This window comes from Mya arenaria, chromosome 2 (genome assembly GCF_026914265.1).
Source record: "Mya arenaria isolate MELC-2E11 chromosome 2, ASM2691426v1".
Classification (NCBI taxonomy): Eukaryota; Metazoa; Mollusca; class Bivalvia; order Myida; family Myidae; genus Mya; species Mya arenaria.
Genome location: NC_069123.1, coordinates 71,372,804 through 71,397,430, shown reverse-complemented (window position 1 = coordinate 71,397,430; position 24,627 = coordinate 71,372,804). Strand labels below are relative to the sequence as shown.

At 36.2% G+C, this 24,627-nt stretch overlaps 2 protein-coding genes across 3 annotated transcripts in view; one reads left to right on the top strand and one right to left on the bottom strand.

The window, feature by feature from the left end:
- Nucleotides 1–3,455: 3,455 nt before the first annotated feature.
- On the bottom strand, nucleotides 3,456–10,105 carry LOC128217115 (lysophospholipid acyltransferase 7-like). Its single transcript, XM_052923999.1, has 7 exons — nucleotides 9,861–10,105; nucleotides 7,900–8,026; nucleotides 7,511–7,667; nucleotides 6,563–6,714; nucleotides 5,727–5,935; nucleotides 5,220–5,399; nucleotides 3,456–4,897 (listed from the first exon to the last, which is right to left on the bottom strand). Exons 1-7 carry the CDS (start codon nucleotides 10,067–10,069, stop codon nucleotides 4,558–4,560), a joined length of 1,374 nt encoding a protein of 457 aa, XP_052779959.1. The 5' UTR covers nucleotides 10,070–10,105; the 3' UTR covers nucleotides 3,456–4,557.
- A 5,365-nt stretch (nucleotides 10,106–15,470) lies between these two features.
- Nucleotides 15,471–24,627, top strand: part of LOC128224160 (mitotic checkpoint serine/threonine-protein kinase BUB1-like) — a 33,572-nt gene continuing 24,415 nt past the window's right edge. For both annotated transcript variants that reach the window (XM_052933896.1, XM_052933885.1), the window contains exon 1: nucleotides 15,471–15,670. In XM_052933896.1, coding sequence (XP_052789856.1) covers nucleotides 15,546–15,670 — 125 coding nt within the window. In that variant the 5' untranslated portion in view covers nucleotides 15,471–15,545. The remainder of the gene's footprint in view (nucleotides 15,671–24,627) is intronic.

The window sequence follows — 24,627 nt, the reverse complement described above, 5'->3', positions numbered from 1 at the left end:
TGCACAATGACCTTGCTATACATGCCTGCACGATGACCTTACCAAACATGCCTGCATGAGGACCTTGCCATACATGCCTGCACGATGACCTTACCATACATGCCTGCACGATGACCTTGCCATACATGCCTGCACGAGGACCTTACCAAGCATGCCTGCACGATGACCTTACCATACATGCCTGAATGAGGACCTTACCATACATGCCTGCACGATGACCTTGCCATACATGCCTGCACGATGACCTTACCAAGCATGCCTGCACGATGACCTTACCATACATGCCTGCATGAGGACCTTACCATACATGCCTGCAAGATGACCTTACCAAACATGCATGCATGAGGACCTTACCATAGATGCCTGCACGATGACCTTACCATACATGCCTGCACGATGACCTTACCAAACATGCCTGCATGAGGACCTTACCATAGATGCCTGCACGATGACCTTACCATACATGCCTGCACGATGACCTTACCAAACATGCCTGCATGAGGACCTTACCATACATGCCTGCACGAGGACCTTACCAAACATGCCTGCACGATGACCTTACCAAACATGCCTGCACGATGACCTTACCAAACATGCCTGCATGAGGACCTTACCATACATGCCTGCACGATGACCTTACCAAACATGCCTGCATGAGGACCTTACCATACATGCCTGCATGAGGACCTTACCATACATGCCTGCACGATGACCTTACCATACATGCCTGCACGATGACCTTACCAAACATGCCTGCATGAGGACCTTACCATACATGCCTGCATGAGGACCTTACCAAACATGCCTGCATGAGGACCTTACCATACATGCCTGCATGAGGACCTTACCAAACATGCATGCACGATGACCTTACCATACATGCCTGCATGAGGACCTTACCATACATGCCTGCACGATGACCTTACCAAACATGCCTGCATGAGGACCTTACCATACATGCCTGCACGATGACCTTACCAAACATGCATGCACGATGACCTTACCAAACATGCCTGCATGAGGACCTTACCATACATGCCTGCACGATGACCTTACCAAACATGCCTGCATGAGGACCTTACCATACATGCCTGCATGAGGACCTTACCAAACATGCCTGCATGAGGACCTTACCATACATGCCTGCATGAGGACCTTACCATACATGCCTGCATGAGGACCTTACCATACATGCCTGCACGATGACCTTACCATACATGCCTGCATGAGGACCTTACCAAACATGCCTGCACGATGACCTTACCAAACATGCCTGCACGATGACCTTACCATACATGCATGCACGATGACCTTACCATACATGCCTGCACGATGACCTTACCAAACATGCCTGCACGATGACCTTACCATACATGCCTGCATGATGACCTTACCATACATGCCTGCATGATCAATTTGCAATACATGCCTGCACGAGGACCTTGCCAACTATGCCTGCACGAGGACCTTGCCATACATGCCTGCATGATGAACTTACCATACATGCCTGCATGATCAACTTGCAATACATGCCTGCACGAGGACCTTGCCAACTATGCCTGCACGAGGACCTTGCCATACATGCCTGCACGAGGACCTTGTCATACATGCCTGCACGGGAACCTTGCCATATCTGCCTGAATGATCAACTTGCCACAAGGACCTTGCCATACATGCCTGCACGAAGACCTTGTCATACATGCCTGCACGAGGACCTTGTCATACATGCCTGCACGAGGACCTTGCCATATCTGCCTGAATGATCAACTTGCCACAAGGACCTTGCCATACATGCCTGCATGAGAAACTTGCCATACATAGCTGCATGATCAACTTGCCACAAGGACCTTGCCATACATGCCTGCATGAGGACCTTGCCATACATTATTGCACGAGAACCTTGTCATACATGCCTGCACGAAGACCTTGCCATACATGCCTGCACGAGGACCTTGTCATACATGCCTGCACGATGACATTGCCATACATGCCTGCACGATGACCGTGCCATACATGCCTGCACGATGACATTGCCATACATGCCTGCACGAGGACCTTGTCATACATGCCTGCACGAGGACCTTGTCATACATGCCTGCACGAGGACCTTGCCATATCTGCCTGAATGATCAACTTGCCACAAGGACCTTGCCATACATGCCTGCATGAGAAACTTGCCATACATAGCTGCATGATCAACTTGCCACAAGGACCTTGCCATACATGCCTGCATGAGGACCTTGCCATACATTATTGCACGAGAACCTTGTCATACATGCCTGCACGAGGACCTTGCCATACATGCCTGAACGATAACATTGCCTTACATGCCTGCACAATGACATTGCCATACATGCCTGCATGATCAACTTGCAACGAGGACCTTCCACTACATGCCTGCACAAGGACCTTCCCATACATGCCTGCATGAGGACCTTGCCATACATGCCTGCACGAGGACCTTCCCATACATGCCTGCACGCGGACCGTCCCATACATGCCTGCACGAGGACCTTGCCATACATGCCTGCACAAGGACTTTCCCATACATGCCTGCATGAGGACCTTGCCATACATGCCTGCACGAGGACCTTGCCATACATGCCTGCACAAGGACCTTACCTTACATGCCTGCACGAAGACCTTCCCATACATGCCTGCACAAGCAGCTTCCCATACATGCCTGCACAAGGACCTTCCCATACATGCCTGCACTATGACCCCGCCTTACATGCCTGCACAAGGACCTTGCCACACATGCCTCAACGAGTCCCTTGCCATACATGCCTGCACCAGGACCTCGCCATACATGCCTGCACGAGGACCGTGCCATACATGCCTGCACGAGGACCTTGCCATACATGCCTGCACAAGGACTTTCCCATACATGCCTGCATGAGGACCTTGCCATACATGCCTGCACGAGGACCTTGCCATACATGCCTGCACAAGGACCTTACCTTACATGCCTGCACGAAGACCTTCCCATACATGCCTGCACAAGCAGCTTCCCATACATGCCTGCACAAGGACCTTCCCATACATGCCTGCACTATGACCCCGCCTTACATGCCTGCACAAGGACCTTGCCACACATGCCTCAACGAGTCCCTTGCCATACATGCCTGCACCAGGACCTCGCCATACATGCCTGCACGAGGACCGTGCCATACATGCCTGCACGAGGACCTTGCCATACATGCCTGCACGAGGACCTCGCCAAACATGCCTGCACGAGGACCTTGCCATACATGCCTGCACGAAGACCTCGCCATACATGCCTGCAAGAGGACCTCGCCAAACATGCCTGCACGAGGACCTCGCCATACATACCTGCACGAGGACCTCGCCATACATGCCTGCACGAGGACCTCGCCATACATACCTGCACGAGGACCTCGCCATAAATGCCTGCATGCCTGCACGAGGACCTTGCCATACATGTCTGCATAAGGACTTTGTCATACATGCCTGCAGGATCATATCCAAGCATTTTACTGTCTCAAAATATTAATGCCGACTCATGAAAATTATGACACTAACACAATCTAGGTCTGCGCATTTCAATTTTATTCAAATTAGACTGAATACATTACACCATAGTGTTCAATCGCTCACTCAGTCTAGCCATTATTAAAGAAAAATTCAAAGGACTTTCAAAACATAATTGCTTGCTATAAACAATACAGATGCTTGCTTTAAACAAAACAGATGCTTGCTATAAACAATACAGATAAGTAATTATTATATCTGAAAAATATAGGGGAAATATAACGGGTATCAGTGCTCATAAATCCATCTAAAACATCAACTGGCTTTACTCCACATGCTGTATAAAACATATCAGAAAAGTGTGTTCTCAACGATTACAATGCATAATATCACGTAAACATTTATATATAAAAATGTATCAAACTACAAGAACACCATACTATTGCTTTTGAAAATCTATACAATGATCACAACAAGTAAAAAAATAGACCAGTACCGTCATTCATAAAACATCTCAAGACATTTATTAATTTAAGGAAAAGTATGAGTGTTCTTTTAACATGAAAATATGTCTTTTCAATCAAATAAATGAAAATAAAGTAGTTCAGACAGTATTGAGTTGTTATATCATATGGTAAGTGAAATGTAAGGGATAACTTAAGGTGTTTTATGAATACCGGCCCAGCACTGTTAAAGAACACGAGTCAAATGCAATATATTCAGATGACCCTGTCTCAGTGTATAACAAGCCATCAGCATACAATGAATCTCCTACTTGTACATCCTATAACTATGGTAGGTAAAGCCTAGAATCATATAAACCTTTCACACTGTAAGATCGTGATAAAAAAACGATCATTTGACTTCATAAACATCTACTCATGATAAGATTGATGATAGAGCAGAATGATGTTCTTTTAATGTATTATGTTTATGATAATACTAACAATATACATGGCTGGAATTACTACATCATGATATAAATGTCATATAAACTTGTTCAAAATTTAACAAAAATCTGTCAATGAAACTGGAATGAATTGAGTAAAAAGTTGCCAAACCTTCCTACTCTTTCTTCTTTTTTGATTTCTTTGGCCTCAACAAATATCCTATTACGCAAAATATAACTATCACAATATGGGCCATGAAATATATATTCTTCCAGTAAGCCACAGTATCTCCATAAGTCAATAGCAGGAATCCCATGCAGTTGTAGTCAAAGCCTCGCATCTTGAAGAACCAGCACGCCCAGTCGAACAGAAGCATTTGTGTGGCCGAGCCTCGACGGAAGGCAGCAATCATCAGGTCCTCGGCAACCAGTATCGGGGGAACAGTGAGGAAACTGAGGTAGTAGCCGGGGTGAATCCCGTGCCAGAACGCACTCACACCCATGGTTATAGCAACTCTGTAAAAAAATAAACACTTGTATACACATGTATATCTAATTTGTTGGTTTATAATAGATATTTTTTATTATTTTTTAACTGATTAATAAAAAGTGATACAAATAAATAATATAGATATTCTTCCACTTTAAATTAAAGGTCTGTATAATTCTTCAAAGACAAACATTTTCCGCAATCAAGTTGAATATTACAAAAGTAATTCCTGACAGCTGTTACAAAATAACAAAACAAACAACAAATATAAATTGGCAGCAAAGGCTATGCATTCATAATGTTTTTAGAATAGTTTTATCATTAAAACACAAACAAAAATGTAACAACCTGCCAGCCCCGAGATGTCGAGGCAGTCTGCGATGTACGTAGGCAGCCAGCCAGTACTGGACGCTCATGTTCCAGCTTCGAAGGCCCTCACGTGTGGTAGGCGCCAACTCACATCCCCAGATGTCCAGGTTGTGCACCGTCTCAAACTCATACTCCATGTGACATACATCCTTCTCAGAGCTGAAGAAGAGTTCAGTATTTTTTTTGCATCAAAATTAATCGCATATGTAACAAGAATATATAAGTATATCAAGAACAGTAATATTATTTCATTTTTTCATGGTTAACATGTAAATAAACCATGGTTGGTCCTTCAGGGGATTGGCTTTATTGTCATATAACTTAATAAAACAAAACTGTGATTGTAATTTCTTTATTTAACATGATTTAGAAGAATGACTGCATTCCAGATTACAATATTATCCAACAGACAATTAAAAGTTGAGAACATTTTTGAATTATATTTTTTATATCATTCTCATATGATAAAAGGCATACTGTACTGACCATTCCTTGAGGGCCACAAAGTCAGAGGGCCCCTCCCCACATTTAGCCTTAGCCTCTACAGGGTAGGCTCCGAGCCCAGCAGTGAAGCACATGAGTTCAGACATTATCCAGGCCAGGTAGAGCCTTGTACGGAATATCTGGAACATGGGCACCATGTACACCAGGCGGAACCATAATGGATCCTGGGAGAACTCCTCTGTCTTTACATACTGAAATGGCAAACATGGTTAACACACTGAAAAAGCAAAGAAATCAGAATGATTGTTTTACACAATACCAAGAACAAAATGGTTGTGTTGTAATGATAGCTGGCTTAAGGAGTATGAGTCACAAACAACAGATTAGACAAGTTATTACAATACCTTGCTCATGTTATATTCAACAAGCATTTTCAGTGAAAAGATATCCCCCGCCAACGATGGCTTGTTTGTGCTTGATGGCTTGTTTGTGCTTGAAGGTTAAAAAAAAATCTGAGAAAGAATAAGATAAGCACATTGGTTTTTCCCTTTCCGAGCCAAATTATAAAATATCGACCGGGACTACTTTATGATAAAAAAATTTAATGAAATAAATCAGAGGGATGATTAAATAAAACTGACTTTTCCGAAACTGCTTACTCGGAAACATCAATCATTGCAAAATAGTACTCAATAGTTGAGATAAAAATGTAGCCGTAGAAATTCACTGAAGAAATATTCTATGGCATTCTTCTGGCCTAAAACAATTATACTAATGAAGTATGAGGTACAAAAAAAAGTTTTATTATTAAAAGAACACTTAACATACATTTATACAGTGCACTGCATCTTCAAAGACCCAGCAAGTGAAGTGTTTACCTGTATATTGAAGAAATATGAACACCCAAGGTAGACAACTGCTATAACTGGTAACTGTTTTATACGAGCCAGCGCATACTTTCTTATTGGGATATGAGCGTCCACTTTTAAATGGAGCATGTCATGGTATGTTCTGTACTTGTAGTATGGACCTGCAAATAGCAAAGTAAAAATTAATTACACATTTTTTTAATTTACATTATGCCCCGAGTTTGGACGTAAACTTGAACTTCATGGATATGATGTTACTACTGTCACCATCATTAAACAAGGGGTACCTGTTAGACTTTAGATTCAGGTACAAACTAGTTTGCATGCAGTCCCATGTATGTTTTTTCCACCTATTTGAGAATGGGGTCAGGGCCCTTAGAATAGTGACAAATTGCATCATATTTTTTGAATTTACCACAGTATATTTCAAACAAGGAAACAAAGAAAAGCCCCCATTACGATCATAGATTTGAAAATCTGAAGGGAATAAGACAGCAGTCAAACATATCTGTACTAAATTCTGTTTGTTAAGGATTGTGAATTTTGTCTGCGTTAACTATTGTTAAAAAAATCAGGTTTTTTTTTATTGTATAATGGGGCCAAATTTTTACCCGATTTTCCGTTTAAAAAAAAAGCAGTCCCTCAACATCTCAAATGTTCTTGGTAACCAATTAGCATACAAAGGAGAATATTTGAAAACATCAGCATCTTGCATAGTTATATTCTATTGTGATTTTAATGCTTGTCTTGGCATTCGATTGGTTAGAATAACTAAAACTTTCAGAACGATGAGATCCTTTAAAATCATGCAGACTTCTTAAGTTGACAAGTTATTCATGAAATTTTCATTCCTATTTTGAAGACATTAAGGATAAAATTTCACAATAAAAGGAGGCCAACTTTTGGAGAAAAACCATGTTTACTTCCAAAATGCCCAGAAAAAAAGGTGTGTTTTACCTGTAAAGAGTCCAATATAGCAGAGAGAGTATTGAAGAATGTCCAGGCTGGACGGAGTCATCTGGAATTCTTTTTGTAACTTTGCTGCTTCCTCCGAAACATTGTCTCGCTTCTTGATGTATTGAGCATCGTGTACTTCAAATGCAACTCCTATCATCTACAAGTTACAATACTCATGGAGATAAGTTAGTGGATTACCTTTCATAAAACCTTTAAGTAATCATTAATCTCTTTGTTTCTACAGCAAAGGAGAAAATGTAAGCATACAGAATCTATATTGCATTGATTTAGTAAATCATTAAATGTTTAAACAAGCAAATCAACAAAATTTTAAACTAATGAAAAACTGCATTTTTAAATGATTCATGATAAGAAAGTTTATTAAGTACCCTCAAGGCATTGAAGAGTTGTAAAGCATTTGTGACGGGTTGTGGGCGTGGAAGTCCAAACCAGTGAGCTGCTCGGAAAAATGCCAGGTAACCAAAGCACCAGATGAAACTTGCAATGTGGCACCATCTGTAAAGCAGAAACAACCTTTAAAGTTTGAGAAAAATTTAAATAGTTTTACAAACTTGATGTTCTCAATACCTTGAAGGCATTCCAGACTAGCGTTATTTTCCAGACTACCTTCATTTTCAAGTTTTCACTGTTTAACATTTTGAACAAATTGACATATTATCAGGAGGTAGCCACAATAATGTGATATCAGGGAAACCTTTTTAACCTGGTCATTTTTCATGTTTCTCTGTAATGCCACAACTCTAAACTGTAAATTCCTGTAGTGTATAATTTTAACTTTTATTGTAAAATAAATTGAAAAACTGTATTAAACGACAATATCTTCAATAAGACAATACATCTAAGTAAACTAAAGCAGACCATGATACAGTTGTTTTTGAAAACATCAATCTTTTTAAACAGTTATTCATTGTTAACAGGAGATAATTTACAAGACCCTGTCAACGTTGTAATGTCAGGAAAGTAATATTTATTTTTTTATTTTCGGTGGTTTTGCTGAAGATACAATTCTACATTTAATTTAAGGTCAATAAAGTGTGCCATATCTTAAGCTTTGTAAAACTAGCTGTTATGTTAATATCGGGTGCTTGTAATTTCTGCCCTGTATTCACTAAGGGTATGGTTGGAAAAATATTGGATGTAAAATTAAAATCTAATATTAGGCATGGGAAGATGGGCAGATGCTAATCAGTGCTTTCGTGTTACCAATGAAGACATATTTAAAAAAGGGCTGCCTTAGGACAGCGCGCTCAACTATAAGCCTCTTTGTCTAGGAATGAATGCAGTAATGATGTGCCTGTCAAAAACAATAAAAAAAGGGTAAAATAAAAAGAGTCAAATACAAAAGTCGATCAAGGGCCATAATTTGTATTTAAGGTTACTATGGGTTATTTTAAGTCATTTTATAGCCTAGCAAATTGTAACTTCTGGTTTTCTGTCACTTCATAACATACCCTGTAGACAGTAATTTAAAAAAAAAGATTTTTTTTAGGGGAATATTTTATTTACTATACACTTTATTTTTGCAAGGTATACTACAATTCTATACCCAGACTTGCCAACATTGCTGAAATAATAATTTTAGCTTTCTGAACAGAAGTTTAATGCAGTAGCTACATTTCCAATGATTCCACCGGTAATTGGTAACTGAAAAATACAAAATGGTGGCCAGTGTTGGTCAACAAAAGTCACATTGAAATTGATAATGGTGTTGCCTGGTTTACAAAACTTCCTGTTACTGATGGCAAAATGATTTTTCTTAAATATGAGTGAAATTTAAAAAAGCTTGCATATAACCTGGCCAAACTTCCATTGAATACTTTCTTAATACACCGGTAATGGGTATGACTAAAATACAAAAATAAAAGTTATTTTCGAGAAAATAAGATTTCAATAAAAATCTGAAAATAGGGTTAATATTTTGAATTAAAAATTGTCATTTACGAGACGAAAGTAATTTTATTTTCCTATTTTTATCAAAATCTTATTTTCGCCAAAAACTAATTAGGATAATTTTGTCAAAATTGTTATTTTCGCCCAAACTAACCCTTTTTCAGGTTTTTTCAAAATCTTATTTTCGTGAAAATAACTTAATTTCAATAAAAAATAACCTTATTTTCGCATTTAAGTCAAAAATACTATTTTCGAGAAAATAGGTACTCTACGCGAAAATAGTCCATTTTCATATTTTAGTCATACTGCATGTATCCAGGATAGAGGAAATAAAATTACATCAAATGAAACCTATCCCTCTGCCACAAAACTTAAAAGACATATTTTTATGGATCATTTCACATGATTTATATTCGTAATAGCTTTATAATTGATTTACCTTGCTCCAACAAGCAAGATTAGCAGGCAATTTACACCCGTTACAATCAAGGGGTGTACACCTTCCAACCCACATGAAAATAAGACTAGTCCGATGCCAACTGAGCTTGCAATCAACTTCCTTGCCAAAATGCTTCTTGTGTTGCGCACAAGCACTCCTGACCCCACGGAAACAAGAAGTAAAGTAGCATATATAATATCATCTGGCATTTTGGGAGTTTGTATGGGTGATAAGCTAAATGTTAAGAGCTCTCCGAAACTTATGTATAGGTGGCAACGAATAACTTAACTTGAAGGGCTACATTACACCATCCCTAACCCTATTCGGCTCGGCTATGATTAGTACTAGTTATTGTCGAATGTACATTACACAGCAGATTTTAAAGACTACACTTACAGTACAGTATGACAAAAATCCGGTGCACCATATCTACCGTGCAGTATTATTCGTTAAGAGAAGCTGTTTAAGAATTATCGCATTCCTATAAAATGTATGGCTTAGTTATATATCGTCCGCACTATTGAAACAGATGTATTACGATAAATGACCAAAATTTAAGATTTATTCTACTTCTATATCGTCCGTAGTATTGCAATAAATGATATGTTGAGAGTTGTTCTATTTCTATGTCGTCCGCACTATTCAAACACATGTAATATAAGATGTGTTCTAATTCTATATCGTCCGCACTATTGAAACAGAGGTTATGATATGTGTTCTATTTCTATGTCGTCCTCACTATTTAAACAGATGCATATATATATTGAGATTTGTTCTAGTTCTATGTCGTCCGTACTATTCAAACAGATTCATATATTGAGAATTGGTCTAATTCTATATTGTCCGCATTATGAAACAGAGGTTATGAGATTTGTTCTAGTTCTATGTCGTCCGTACTATTCAAACGGATGCATATATTGAGATTTGTTTTAATTCTATATCGTCCGCACTATTGAAACAGATGTATTGTAAATAAATGAACAACATTAAAGTTTTATGAGACTTCTTTGTTTTTATGTACTGCTCAACGTCAAGGTACTAAGTGACAGGCCGGGTCGAACTCGTATGGATGAAGGGAAAACGTAACACAAGCTTTGAATGAAAATAGGGCATTTATTAATGCCATAAAAGTGTTTTTTACGAAATATCGTAAAATAAAACATAAGTGTCAATAGCATGTGTATAATAACATTTCCCGAAATACATATCTGGGTGAAAAAGAATTATGGACACTACGGACCATGGACATTACGGACCAAATTTTGGGACACTACGGACCAGATTTAGGGACATTACGGACCATCTTCGGAATCTTACGGACCATCATTTAAACTCTTTTTTTTAAATTAATCACTCATTAGTTTTTAATTTGTTAATAATTACTTGAATATGAGTGCTCAGTATGACGTTATATCTTCCATAAAACTGTGAAAAATCCCGTGAAGTTCGAATAGATCAATGGTTCAATATAAAATCTTGTGAAATTCCAAAAGGTGTTAAAGACCTATGCATTTATAACAATTATGTGAACAATAATGAACGAAATTTGAAAGATCGGCAGTTAAAAGCAACAGAAGAAATATTTTCCAAAACAGTTTATTTCCCAAAATAAATCGAGCAGAAATATTTTCCAACACAGTTTATTTACCAAAATAAATCAAGCATATACATTGTATTAAATAAACGATGTGTGTTTGTTGCAATTCTTGCAAACTGATGTTTAAAACTGGCAATTTCTGTTGCCTTAATTAGTGTTTATTAGTTATAATTGTACCCGTAATTATCGGCGGTATATTACGAAAGAAACAAACATTATACTGACAACCTTTAATTGGCAATCATAAAAGTGTGAAAACCCATTGTAACGGCACACTTTCACTGAACCCACTGCTCAATACACAATCCGACTGGTAGGTTACAGTGCCATTTATCATTTTGGCTCAGATTTAGCGGAAAATGAGGTTATGGCATGTTGACATTAAAAACCAGTCGAGTGTAATTCGTTGATCTTGTTCAAACGTAAGTAAAAAAGTTAAAGGTTATACTTTTGGTTTGGACACTAAAAAAAGGTCAAAGAATTCACAGTCAAGACGGAAGTCTATACTTCAGTAATTCCGACAGTATTTTAAGAAAACTTCAAAATTGATCCGGAATTAGGCAACTGCCCAGTATATGCAACTGCAACCTATCTTTGTAAAAATCGGAGCTGCAACCTATCATTTTCTTTTCGTTCTCATATCTTTTAAAATCATTAATATATTTCTTCACAAATATCCGTACCTGTTATATTTAAACAAAACTTGAGTGTTTTATGCGGTTTTCCTGAACTTTTATCTCATTTTCTACTAAATCTGAGCCAAAATGATAAATGGAACTGTAACCTACCAGTCGGATTGTGTACATGTTGGAAACATTGCAGAAGTGTTCTCGAAAACGGTATCAGTTTCAAGGAAAATATGGATATGTAAATACACACTAGGTAGGTAGGCTTATGATAGGCTATGTTAATTATAGGTATTACGTTGATTTTCGGCTCGAGTCGAGTATTTTGGTGCCATCTTGCACTGAAACCGACCATTTGGTCACTGACTGAACCTTTCAATTAAAACAGATGAAACGGAAAACAAACAAATATGACGATTTTAAGTTTATTTCAGAAAGCAATCGATCACATATGAAAACATTAATATTCACATTTACAATTATAGGATAAACACATATTTCGTTCATTATTATTCAAATTATTATAATATTTTATTAAAAATACATTGATGTTTAACATTGGAATTTCCTTGGATTTTTCAGTTACATTAAAGATAATTTTCATACTGAGCACTAATATTCAAGTATTTATTAACAAATTTATGACCAATGAGTGAATAAATTAAAAAAAAAACAAATGTTTAAAAACATTATAAATGATGGTCCGTAAGTTTCTGAAGATGATCCGTAATGTCCCTAAATCTGGTCCGTAGTGTCCCTAAATCTGGTCCGTAATGTCTGGTCCGTAATGTCCATGGTCCGTAGTGTCCGTGACCCGTGGAAAAATATGGCGCAGTATGAAATGCATACAACAAAGAAATAGACTAATGCATACAACATAGGCAAAGAAGGGTTTTCACATTTGCATACAACATACACAAAGAAGGATGTTGAGAAACGCATACAATAAAGAATAAGAACAAAAATATTGACATTGAAATGTAATTGTTTAAATCAATAAATTAGTATGTTTATGAGATTAGTCAAGTGAAAAATAGTTTATTCAATTCATTTTTGAATTTTGCTTTTAAAACTAAAACATAATTGATTTGTTTTTCAAACTTTTTGTTTTGTTTGAATAGGGAAAAGAACCTTATATGAAATCATTAAAACTGGTTTAATAGCTTGAAGGAAACAAAAAGTTTATGAAAACTTTGCAATTGGATGAAATAAAGATTGTATTCATTGTGTATACTATATAAGCACATTTATGAAACAGAAACATATCATGTCACACTGCATGATTACAATACATCAGATATAAAATAAATCTATATAAATAATTTCTCATAAGTATAGTAAAGCACCTGGTACTTGATAAAAGACATACATGAATTATTGTAAATTATATGTAACAATTATAAATTGTATCCAAAATGAACAACACAGTTGCATAAATATATTATATAAAAAATGATGAATGCAACAGAGAAGCATGTGGGATGTAAAGAGTTTACACATGATAAATGTACATTTATTTGTTTACTATACTGAGTAATTTTTTACTTAAATATTGCATGCAAAACATAGAAATTCCTCAGTGGTTGTTGAATTATCTGAAGGTGTGTTAACACAATATGTGTTGGTCTTGACGGGTGTGGTGAATTTGACATGCAGGCGAAATTGTTGGGTCCATTTTAAAATTATATTTCCACCGTTCTTCATCCTCACCGAAAAGTGGGAGACATTATATAGTATTACGTACTAAGTAAATGTTTTCTATACAAAATATGTGCTGCTTCCATATGTTTCAAAGAAAGCTTTTTGTAAAGTTTTTGTCATTAACAGTCAAATAAAGGTTGGCCAGTAAGAAACATTTCTGAAACTGGTTCATTAATTATAATTTCTTATGTTTTCAAGATATACAAAGCTGTCACATTTTTCTTTTTCTGGTAATGGTTCTATGTTAGGGATTTTATGAATTCAATTTGCCTCAAACTTTAATTAAAAAAAATCTTTTTTTTTTCCTGCTTTGGAGTCCTTGATGTTTAATGAGTAATTTTGGCGTTAATGCAGAGTAAAAAAAGGCTTTTTTTGCTTTCCCGGAATTTTGTGTTTTAGTTTGGCGTTAAACTTAATGAGTTGTCTAGATTTACAAAATCATCAAATTCAATAAAGATTGAGATCAATACACAGAAGCTGTGTACTATATACAGGTTGGTGGGGGTCACTTATCCAATAAAATTAAGGGTCACTTGTCCAGTAAAATACCAGTTATTGGAGATTACTTATGTGTATTGTCTGCCATAAGGTGCCCAAATGACATAATCATGATTCATTATATATTTTTCATTTGTCACCTAACACCTATCTTTATGGCATCCCTTCAATTAACGATGTGTGAATAAAGAACAAACAAACGATTGCATAGCACCTGCTATCATGGATAATAGGAGTATTGTCTCAGAATTTTGGGGAGTTTATAATAAGGAAGGCAATAAATGAAATCAAAGGATTGTCACAAGACAGCATATAGGTCAATAAAGATTAAGATCAATACACAGAAGCTGAGTAAGATACACAGGTCAGAAGAAGATAAAGTCAATAAACGAAATAAAAGTTTCTACAGATTCTACACATATGGGAAACACACAACTTTACAATTTTGAATCATTCATGTTAAATCGCTCCAGAAAATCGTATATTTGTTTTTATTTTTGGAAAGAAAACACTATAACACGATTTATCCAAGGACTCTGTCTTTACTTTGGCCGATTTCAAAGTCTTCATAAAAAAAATAATAAATTGTTTCTTTATAAATCTAGATATAAAACCATTAAACCAATTTTAATGATTTGAAATAAGGTTCTTTTCCCTATTCATACAAAACAAGAAGTTTAAAAAACAATCAATTAGGTTTTAATTCTAAAAGCAAAATTCAAAAATAAAGTGACTTAACTATTTTTCACTTGACTAAACTCATAAACATAATAATTTATTGATTTAAACAATAAAATTTCACTGTCAATATTTTTGTTCTTATTCTATGTTGTATGCGTTTCTCAACATCCTTCTTTGTGTATGTTGTATGCAAATGTAAAAACCCTTCTTTGCCTATGTTGTATGCGTTACACTATTTCTTTGTTGTATGCATTTCATACCAACCCGAAAAATATGTCGTCGGCAGTTTTCAACGCTTCTATATCGTCCGCTGTAAAGACCGCATTTTAGTGCGACCCCATAATTAACAAAGTTAGAAAAGATATAGTATTATTTATATCTATAAGATACACTAATAAACATGCATTCTAGCGGTATATTAAAATGTGTTTATTTTTTCGATCAGGATGACTTTATTTTTAATTTTCTTTGGGGCTTTATTGACATCCATACAACTTCCGGTAGTTAACCGCGCTCATCTTTAAAAACAATGTTTTGAGTTTGTTTTGTTTTCTGTTTGTTCGTGAAGTTTTTCGTTCAAATATGGCAGATAATGAATGGGAGTTAAGTAAGGAAAATGTTCAACCAATAAAACAGGGTCGTCGTATGTCCAGTCTTAACGCAGGACTCCGCGGAAACGACGAACACAGAATCCGGGAAGAAAAACAGTGGGTTTCTATAATTTGATGATTTAATTTAGTGATTATTGGAACAAATTTATTATCATGTGCTCTTGCTAAGTTTTTGATAGGCCGCAGCAGTGAGAAGTATGGTTTGTCAATCTAGTATGTCAACATAATACATATTAATCAGAGAGATAGTCTTTGATGAATTTTGTTTTGGCTTCTCTACATGTCCATATACTGTACCACTTGTTGTTTTTCAAGCCAATGAATGACATATCCCAGCACTAGGAATATTGAGCGGAAAGATATCGGGCACCTGCTATATAGTTGAAAAATGGTGATGCCTTGTTGTCAGATCGATCTGAATTTGTGTTTCATAAAACACTAAAGTGTAATTAGAGAAAGGTATTGGCTAAAAAAAATTATGTGAAACTTTTGTGTTTTTATAAAACAATGTTGTGTTAGTTATTGTGGAGTTACAATTGCAGAATATATTTTACATTGGTATGAATCAGTCGACTTGTGACGTTTAGGTAACAAAATGAATATCCAAACGATAAAAAATGATCCCTATATGCGCATTATTGTGGCTAGATGTTTAATTGACAAAAAATGAGTTGTTGTTACACTTAAGTAATTTATTAATTATTCAATGTAGAAATTATACCTGATACTAGGAGCTTCACATGACCAATACATGTCCAAAGTGTGGAAACAATTCTTTTTAAGACCCTTAAAGCAAATAGTTTGAACATTTAATTCTACATAAAATTTCAAAGGCAAGGAACATGCTGAAATCCATGCCAAAAGTGATTTATCTTGATAATGGCACAATCAGTCATTTACTTTCTTTCAACTAATTAGTCAATGTCCGAATAAATGTTTTCACCATTCTCATGAAAATATTAAAGAAATGACTTTCACACCACTTTTTGATTGTTGACATGCCTCACCCAATAGGGTCAGCCATTTTTCATATTATTCAGCTTGGGCCAGGTACCAGCGAGTGTGTACTTTATCTACAACCGGAATATATATTTAATTTACTGACTATAAATCTCGTAAAACTTTACAGCCAATGTCAGATTGTGGGTTGTGAATTTGGTTTGTAGTCGTTTTGATCCCTGTCCATTTTGTCAAGTACAAAAGGATTAGAAATGATAAAAAATTGGAGGGTACGAAGTGGTCAGGGCATGAAATGACTAGTTCCTGTGAATTCAAATAATACAATTTGTCATCAGTAATAAGAAAAATGACATTAACATATTAGCATATTAGCTTACATTGTGACTGAGGTTATCAATTTTACTTATATGGATATCATTTGAGTGCCAGGGATGATAAAATTCCGGATTATTCCGGATTTAAGGCCTCACGGATCGATTTTGAGATTAACGTAAATCCGTTGAGATTTTTTCTAGGGGGGAGGGGTACAGGGAGCGATTCGAGCTCAGTTCGTACAATATGGGTACCAAAGGTGAGTTTTCCAGAAGTGAAAGCCAGAAATTAACGAACCTAATTACGTCTGGCAATCGAGCTATATGATTGGTTAAGATAGCATCCGGTGATTACGGAAATTACCGATGGGACTAGAAGGCAGTATCCGGATGGTCGGATATGACAGACGACGACAAATAAACGGGTATTGGAAAATTGGAAAAAAACGTCCACCACCAACTTCTAAAAACATCGATTCATCGATTTTAAGAGCAATTGTGTATGCGCCGGGTATTGAGTATCTGAGTATAGAAACCCACAATTTATGAATATTGTCAAGACAAAAACTGTAGAAACAACGAAATTTTCAGACTGTTCCTAGAACTGAACTATTATATTGTGCTTAACTTTTTAGACAATTTACCTAGCAACCGCTGTATGTTATTTTCACATTCCCATGTTAATGAGGTGCAGATAGAGTGAAGACAGTACCGAGAGTATCCCACGAAATATCGTGGCGGAGACGCCATCTTGGAAAATAAATTTCACCAACTAAGCCACTTGATTTATCTATAGCAGATTGGAACTCTTATCAAATACAGCTTCTACTACTCTGTATTTCTTATACCTGCTTTTAATTACCTTTATTTATTCATGTTTTAATATGGATACTTACTAGATCTTACATGAGTGTTTTAAAGTGATATCTTTTACATAACATTTTAATGAACATTTTATGAACATTTTCCTGTGTATTCCACAAACCCAAATATTATAATGGCTCTAACTAGACAGAGCAGTTCGCAACTTTTAAGCAAGCTAAATCAGTCTCATAAGAATGTAGATACTGAAGTATACACAACAATTGGAGGTACCAACTACGATCTCAATGTAGATAAAGCATTACTGAAAAAACTTCACGCTGCAAAGAGAACCGATAATGTAAAAATCGAACACACAAATGGGGGGATTGTCATGACGGCTGACACTGCAACATTCGAACTTTTGAAAGCTGCTACGCTTGTGTATTACAGAAAGAAAGATTCAAGCGAAGTGACAATCGAACAATCTACTGACAGAGGAGGAAATAATATAGTTCAATTCACCATACGTGTAAATAACAAATATACCCTGAACATTTACAACACAACCAGTAGAATTTTAGTAAACGGAAAACAGCAAAATATATTTATCAATGAAGATCTCGATCAAATCTATGAAGTATGTTGTAGTGCAAAAATAGATGGGCAAAGAATTAATACAGACAAACTAAACCAGATATTCATAGAAGAGATTCAAAAAATGCAGAATGTGAAAATTCAAGAAAATAGCGACAATAGCCGACCGAAAGGTGTAAAACCAAATGCAAAAAACAATGAAGACATCTCATGTATCAAATGTCAAAAAAACTGTCTAACAAGAAGTGTGTTATGTTCGACATCTGAGCATTGGATCCATTACAGATGCGCAGGACTAACAGAACCGGACATTAGAAAAATTGAATCGGACTCTAACTGCAACTTCCAGTGTGGGCTCTGTACCCAGGTAGCTTCAATTATCCGTCCAACCAAAAACAAGAACCCTAAGTCCAAAAAAATCAATATTCCACAAAAAAAGGTTGAATCAAAATCAATAGTACAAAATCTACTAAGTGAAGAAACAACAAAAGATACAGTCATTTGCTTAGTTTGTGATAAGGAAGTAATAGATGAAGAAGATGTGTGTGATGTGTGCAACGAGATTTACCATGAGAGATGCCTTGCCGACATTGAACACTCAGCTATATGCCCTGCATGCCTAGGACTTGGAGAGCAAGCAGCCATTACTAGTCAAAACCCAACTATAGACCTCGTCTTAGACACACAGTGTCATACATTGATGAAATCCAAAGATACACAAACTGAGGTGACTATGAAGAATCCTGAAGAAAATGGACAACAACTGAGACAGAAAGAAGTAAATCTTAAGAAACTTGAAAACCAGTTAAAAATTAGAGAAAAAGAAATTAACGAAAAGAATGGACATACAGCAAAATTAGAAAAATACATACAAAAATTAGAATCACAAAACGAAGAACTGAACAGAACCCTTAAAACATATGAGAAAAGAATAGACATGCTAGAAACAAAAGTAAATAGCAACTCAACACAAAGCTTGCCTACAAACAAAAAAGACAATATTGATCACCATTCAGATGATAGCAAGTTACTTCAATCCATACATGACAGAGTTACATCATTCATACTGAAGCAAGTTGATAAGCAGCTAGAGATCTTAGACCAAAAAACACCGGAAACCTGTATCCCTAGTCCTGACTGTGAAATTACGAAAGTGACCATAGCGACGGAAAAACAAGGTAGTAACAGCTCCACGGAAAAATACAAGAATGTACAAAATATTGACAACGTCCCTGAAAATGAACTTACACAAGGAGCCCGAGGATGTGACGATACTCAAGTTATTCAACACCCTACTTTAGGAGATGTTACAGTACAAAAAAACAAGCTTCATCTAGCCCTAGCTGGTCCAAGTATTTTCTACAAAAACCACAGTAAAAGGCAGCAATTACCTACCAGAAGAACAGACAAACCCTGGCATAGTAGAGCCAGTAACCAAACCCGGCCGGAAAAAGAGATAATTACTAATTTACCAGAAAACCAGACTGAGAGAACCACCCTAACCCAAAACGCTACCAATGACGAGCAATGCAGTCCAAGAACAACTGTCCAATCACCAAAAGACAAAGGTAAAGAGCCTATAGACGAGCAAAGTGGATCCCCAAACAGTACACAAAGGACCCCTGATGACTCCTCTTTTTTAGACGAAGAATGGACCCTGTCACCGGGAACACGTCTACATCGATAGAGACTTTAAATATTTGCTCATTCAATTGCAAAAATGTAAAAACAAACACCGAAGCGATATGTCAGATAATGAAAAGTAATCAAATCCTACTGCTACAAGAAACCTGGTTATTCGAAAATAATATTAACCTGCTAGGAGAAATTGATAAAAACTTTAATTACATCGGAAAAGGAGCTGATAATGATGACCCTATTTTACCCTATCAATTACCAAGAGGTTATGGAGGCGTAGCTGTTATATGGGACAAATCCATTGACCATCTATTAAACACCATTAAAGACGGAAACGAACGAATACAGTGTATTGAATTCAAATCGTTATCTCATAATATCTTGATAGTATCTGTTTATATGCCTTCTCGAGGTTCAAAGAAATCAGACTTAGAATATGCAGAAACAATTGAGTATCTCTATGATATCTGTGAAAAATATAAATCCACACATGAAATATTAATAGGTGGTGACATGAACGTTGATCTATCGAAAAATGAATGTAAATCGGACAAAAGAACTCTACTGATCAAATCATTTATTGAACAATATTCTTTGTGCTTTGATGTTAGTGGTAAAACCTATGTATTGTCAACCGGTGTAGAATGTTCGGAGATTGATTACTTTCTAAAACCTATCGCAAACAATAACTATAGTATCAAAATAGTCCTGAGTGATATACCAGAAAACCTATCGGATCATTACCCTATTAGCATGTCACTGAAATGTTCATTCAAGAAACAGTGTACCAAACAAGTGACTACTCTATATAAAAGGAGAATAAACTGGGAAAAGATTGACAAGGAAACATATCAGAATCTGATCAATGAAAAAATACAACACCTAAGAGTCACAGAAACAGCCGACATCTCTTCGATAACTGAGAACACCAAACAGATAATTCAAATTATTAATGACTCTATGCAAACTTTTTCTAGGAAACCACGCAGTATGAAGGCGAAACCAAAATTAAGAGTATGGAACCATGACATAGCAAATTCTCTGAATGCACTTAGATGTTCATACAAAGAATGGAAAGATGCTGGAAATCAACTGAAAATGGAAATCTATCACACACAACAATGAAAGTAAAAAAGAAAGAATTTCGTAGTAAATGTAGAATAGAGCATGCCAGACGCAAAGATTATGAACGTGAAAAAATAATGGATACAAAGATTAATGATAAGAAACTCTTCTATAAACTGGTCAACTCTCAGAAGAGAAAACATAATGTACTAGAAAAATTAAATGTGAATGGAAAAGAGCTTGAAAGTCAAGAGAATATCATCTCTGGTTTCCACGAACACTTTAGTGCACTAGCAGATTTAACAAATTCTGATGAATATGACAGTGATTATCATCAACAAGTTATTAATGAAGTTTCACTGATGGATGACATAGTTCTTGATACAGAGGTAGAGCCTGTAACTGAACCAGAATTAGATGAAGCTATTAACTCAATTAACACAGGGAAAGCTGATGATATTTTTGGAATGACAATTGAAAATATAAAATATGGCGGTCCACTGTTAAGAGAGAAAATATTAGAAATTATGAATAGAATATTTCAAACTGGCCAAATCCCGGACCTTCTTAAAGTTGGAATTCTCACTCCTGTATTCAAAAACAAAGGAAAGTGTCAAGACGTTACAAACTACCGTGGAATAACAGTCTTGCCAGTCATTGAGAAAATTATTGAATCTGTGATAAAACATAGAATCAATGATACCATAATAGACAAGCAAAACCCATACCAAAGAGGATTTACAAAGAACACATCTCCACTTCATGCTTCATTAGTATTAGAAGAAATAATTAGAGAATGTAAGGACAACAAAGAAAACGTAGACATGATATTGTTGGATGCCAAATCAGCATTTGATGTAGTTGACCATAAACACTTACTCAGAAGAATCTATCATATGGGAATTCAAGATATGCATTGGACTTTACTTAAGAATATTCATGAAAATACAGCAAGTATAGTGCAGTGGCAAGGCAATAGATCTGAACAATTTCCTGTACTACAAGGGGTGAGACAAGGTGGAGTACTCAGTGCTGATTTATATAAAATTTATGTGAACCCTTTACTGAACAGACTACAAGACAAGGAGATTGGTTGTAAAATTGGAACAACAAGATGCAATGCCACAGCCTGTGCGGACGATATTACATTGAACTCTACAGTGAAGAAAGAAACTCAAATCCTGATTGACATAGCTGAAAACTTTGCGAAGCAAGAAAGATACCATCTTCAACCCAAAAAAACAGAACATTTACATATTACACCAACTACAAAGAGTGCTAGTAATGTTGAAAATGGAACCTATACAATTAATGAAAATGTGATAAAAACTGTTGACTCTACAACCCATCTTGGAATTAAACGTACATCTACAAAAGCCCAGTCTACGGAATGTAATACTGACAATAACATAACAAAGGCCAGAAAAACACTGTATAAACTATTCTCAGATGAGTTGCATGGTTATCAAAGAACTGACCCTCAAACCCGTTTACATCTATTCAACCTTTATGTACTACCAATACTGACTTATGGATTAGAAGTTATTCTACCAGGGAAATGTGCTATGGAAAAATTAGAAGTGTTTCAGAAAAAAAGTATAAAACAACTACTATCCTTGCCAAACAACACAGCGGATGCAGCGATATATATTATATCTGGAGTCCTACCTGTAGAAGCTCAAATACATAAAAAAGCATTAACATTACTAAACAACATCTGCCTACAAGATGACAACTCTATAGAAAAAACTCTCGCTCAAAGACAGACAATTGTGAAAGACGGAAAAAGCAATAGTTGGTTCATTGAAATCAGGAGACTACTGTGGTTTTATGATCTTGATGACATTACTTCAGTAATATCCAACCCATTTAAACGTGTCGTATGGAAAAACAAAGTAAAAAATGTAGTTAACTACAAGTGGAAAGAACAAATCTTAACAACTGCAGTACATTACAAAAGTCTACAACACATGAACTTTCAATTCTATCAACCTGGACATACACATCCTATACTAAGAATAAAAACCAAATCAACAAGAGACATTACCCGCATACCAGTGAAACTAAAACTACTTGTGGGAACATATATCCTTCAAAGTACGAAAGCAAACTTCAACCAAAATTCTGTGAATCCCACATGCCAACTATGTAATGAATCTAGTGAGACGCTGGAACACTTTATATTAGAATGTATCAACCTACAAACAGTTAGAAAGCCCATAATCAATGACATTATAATAGAATTTAATAAGTGTGCAAAGAAAGATGGTCAGTGGCAGACCTTGAACCAAATCGAGAGAGTAAGATACTTAATTGACTGCTCCCACCTACTAACTAGACCTACTGAAGATGACATACAGAGATTAGCAGACCTAGAGTACCAAATCAGAAGACTTCCATACTGTCTTCATACTGAGAGATACAGACAATACGCGGCCTTAGGCGGTGTTAATGGCTCTGCTAACCGACTGTACACTATTACATAGGTAGTGTTGTGACGTGTACAGTGCGGGTGTACATATACCAGTGATACGTAAATAATTGGTTTAAACATTGGTGATGGTGATAAACCATACGTGGTAAAACACGGTTCTCCAACGTTGGAGGAAAGATACAGAATACAGAATACAGATGCCGCATTTTCTGGCTTCCTTTAAGAAATCACAGTGGCTTAAATTTTGGAAGTAAAATGTTTAATTGACAAAAAATGAGTTGTTGTTACACTTAAGTAATTTATTAATTATTCAATGTAGAAATTATACCTGATACTAGGAGCTTCACATGACCAATACATGTCCAAAGTGTGGAAACAATTCTTTTTAAGACCCTTAAAGCAAATAGTTTGAACATTTAATTCTACATAAAATTTCAAAGGCAAGGAACATGCTGAAATCCATGCCAAAAGTGATTTATCTTGATAATGGCACAATCAGTCATTTACTTTCTTTCAACTAATTAGTCAATGTCCGAATAAATGTTTTCACCATTCTCATGAAAATATTAAAGAAATGACTTTCACACCACTTTTTGATTGTTGACATGCCTCACCCAATAGGGTCAGCCATTTTTCATATTATTCAGCTTGGGCCAGGTACCAGCGAGTGTGTACTTTATCTACAACCGGAATATATATTTAATTTACTGACTATAAATCTCGTAAAACTTTACAGCCAATGTCAGATTGTGGGTTGTGAATTTGGTTTGTAGTCGTTTTGATCCCTGTCCATTTTGTCAAGTACAAAAGGATTAGAAATGATAAAAAATTGGAGGGTACGAAGTGGTCAGGGCATGAAATGACTAGTTCCTGTGAATTCAAATAATACAATTTGTCATCAGTAATAAGAAAAATGACATTAACATATTAGCATATTAGCTTACATTGTGACTGAGGTTATCAATTTTACTTATATGGATATCATTTGAGTGCCAGGGATGATAAAATTCCGGATTATTCCGGATTTAAGGCCTCACGGATCGATTTTGAGATTAACGTAAATCCGTTGAGATTTTTTCTAGGGGGGAGGGGTACAGGGAGCGATTCGAGCTCAGTTCGTACAATATGGGTACCAAAGGTGAGTTTTCCAGAAGTGAAAGCCAGAAATTAACGAACCTAATTACGTCTGGCAATCGAGCTATATGATTGGTTAAGATAGCATCCGGTGATTACGGAAATTACCGATG

Excerpts from the sequence above, each read along its gene's own strand:
- LOC128217115 (XM_052923999.1), bottom strand. The coding sequence starts at position 10,069 with ATGCCAGATGATATTATATATGCTACTTTACTTCTTGTTTCCGTGGGG. Across the intron at positions 8,027-9,860 it reads ATCTTGCTTGTTGGAGCAAG|ATGGTGCCACATTGCAAGTT; the intron begins GTAAATCAATTA and ends TCTGCTTTACAG. Across the intron at positions 7,668-7,899 it reads AACTCTTCAATGCCTTGAGG|ATGATAGGAGTTGCATTTGA; the intron begins GTACTTAATAAA and ends TGTAACTTGTAG.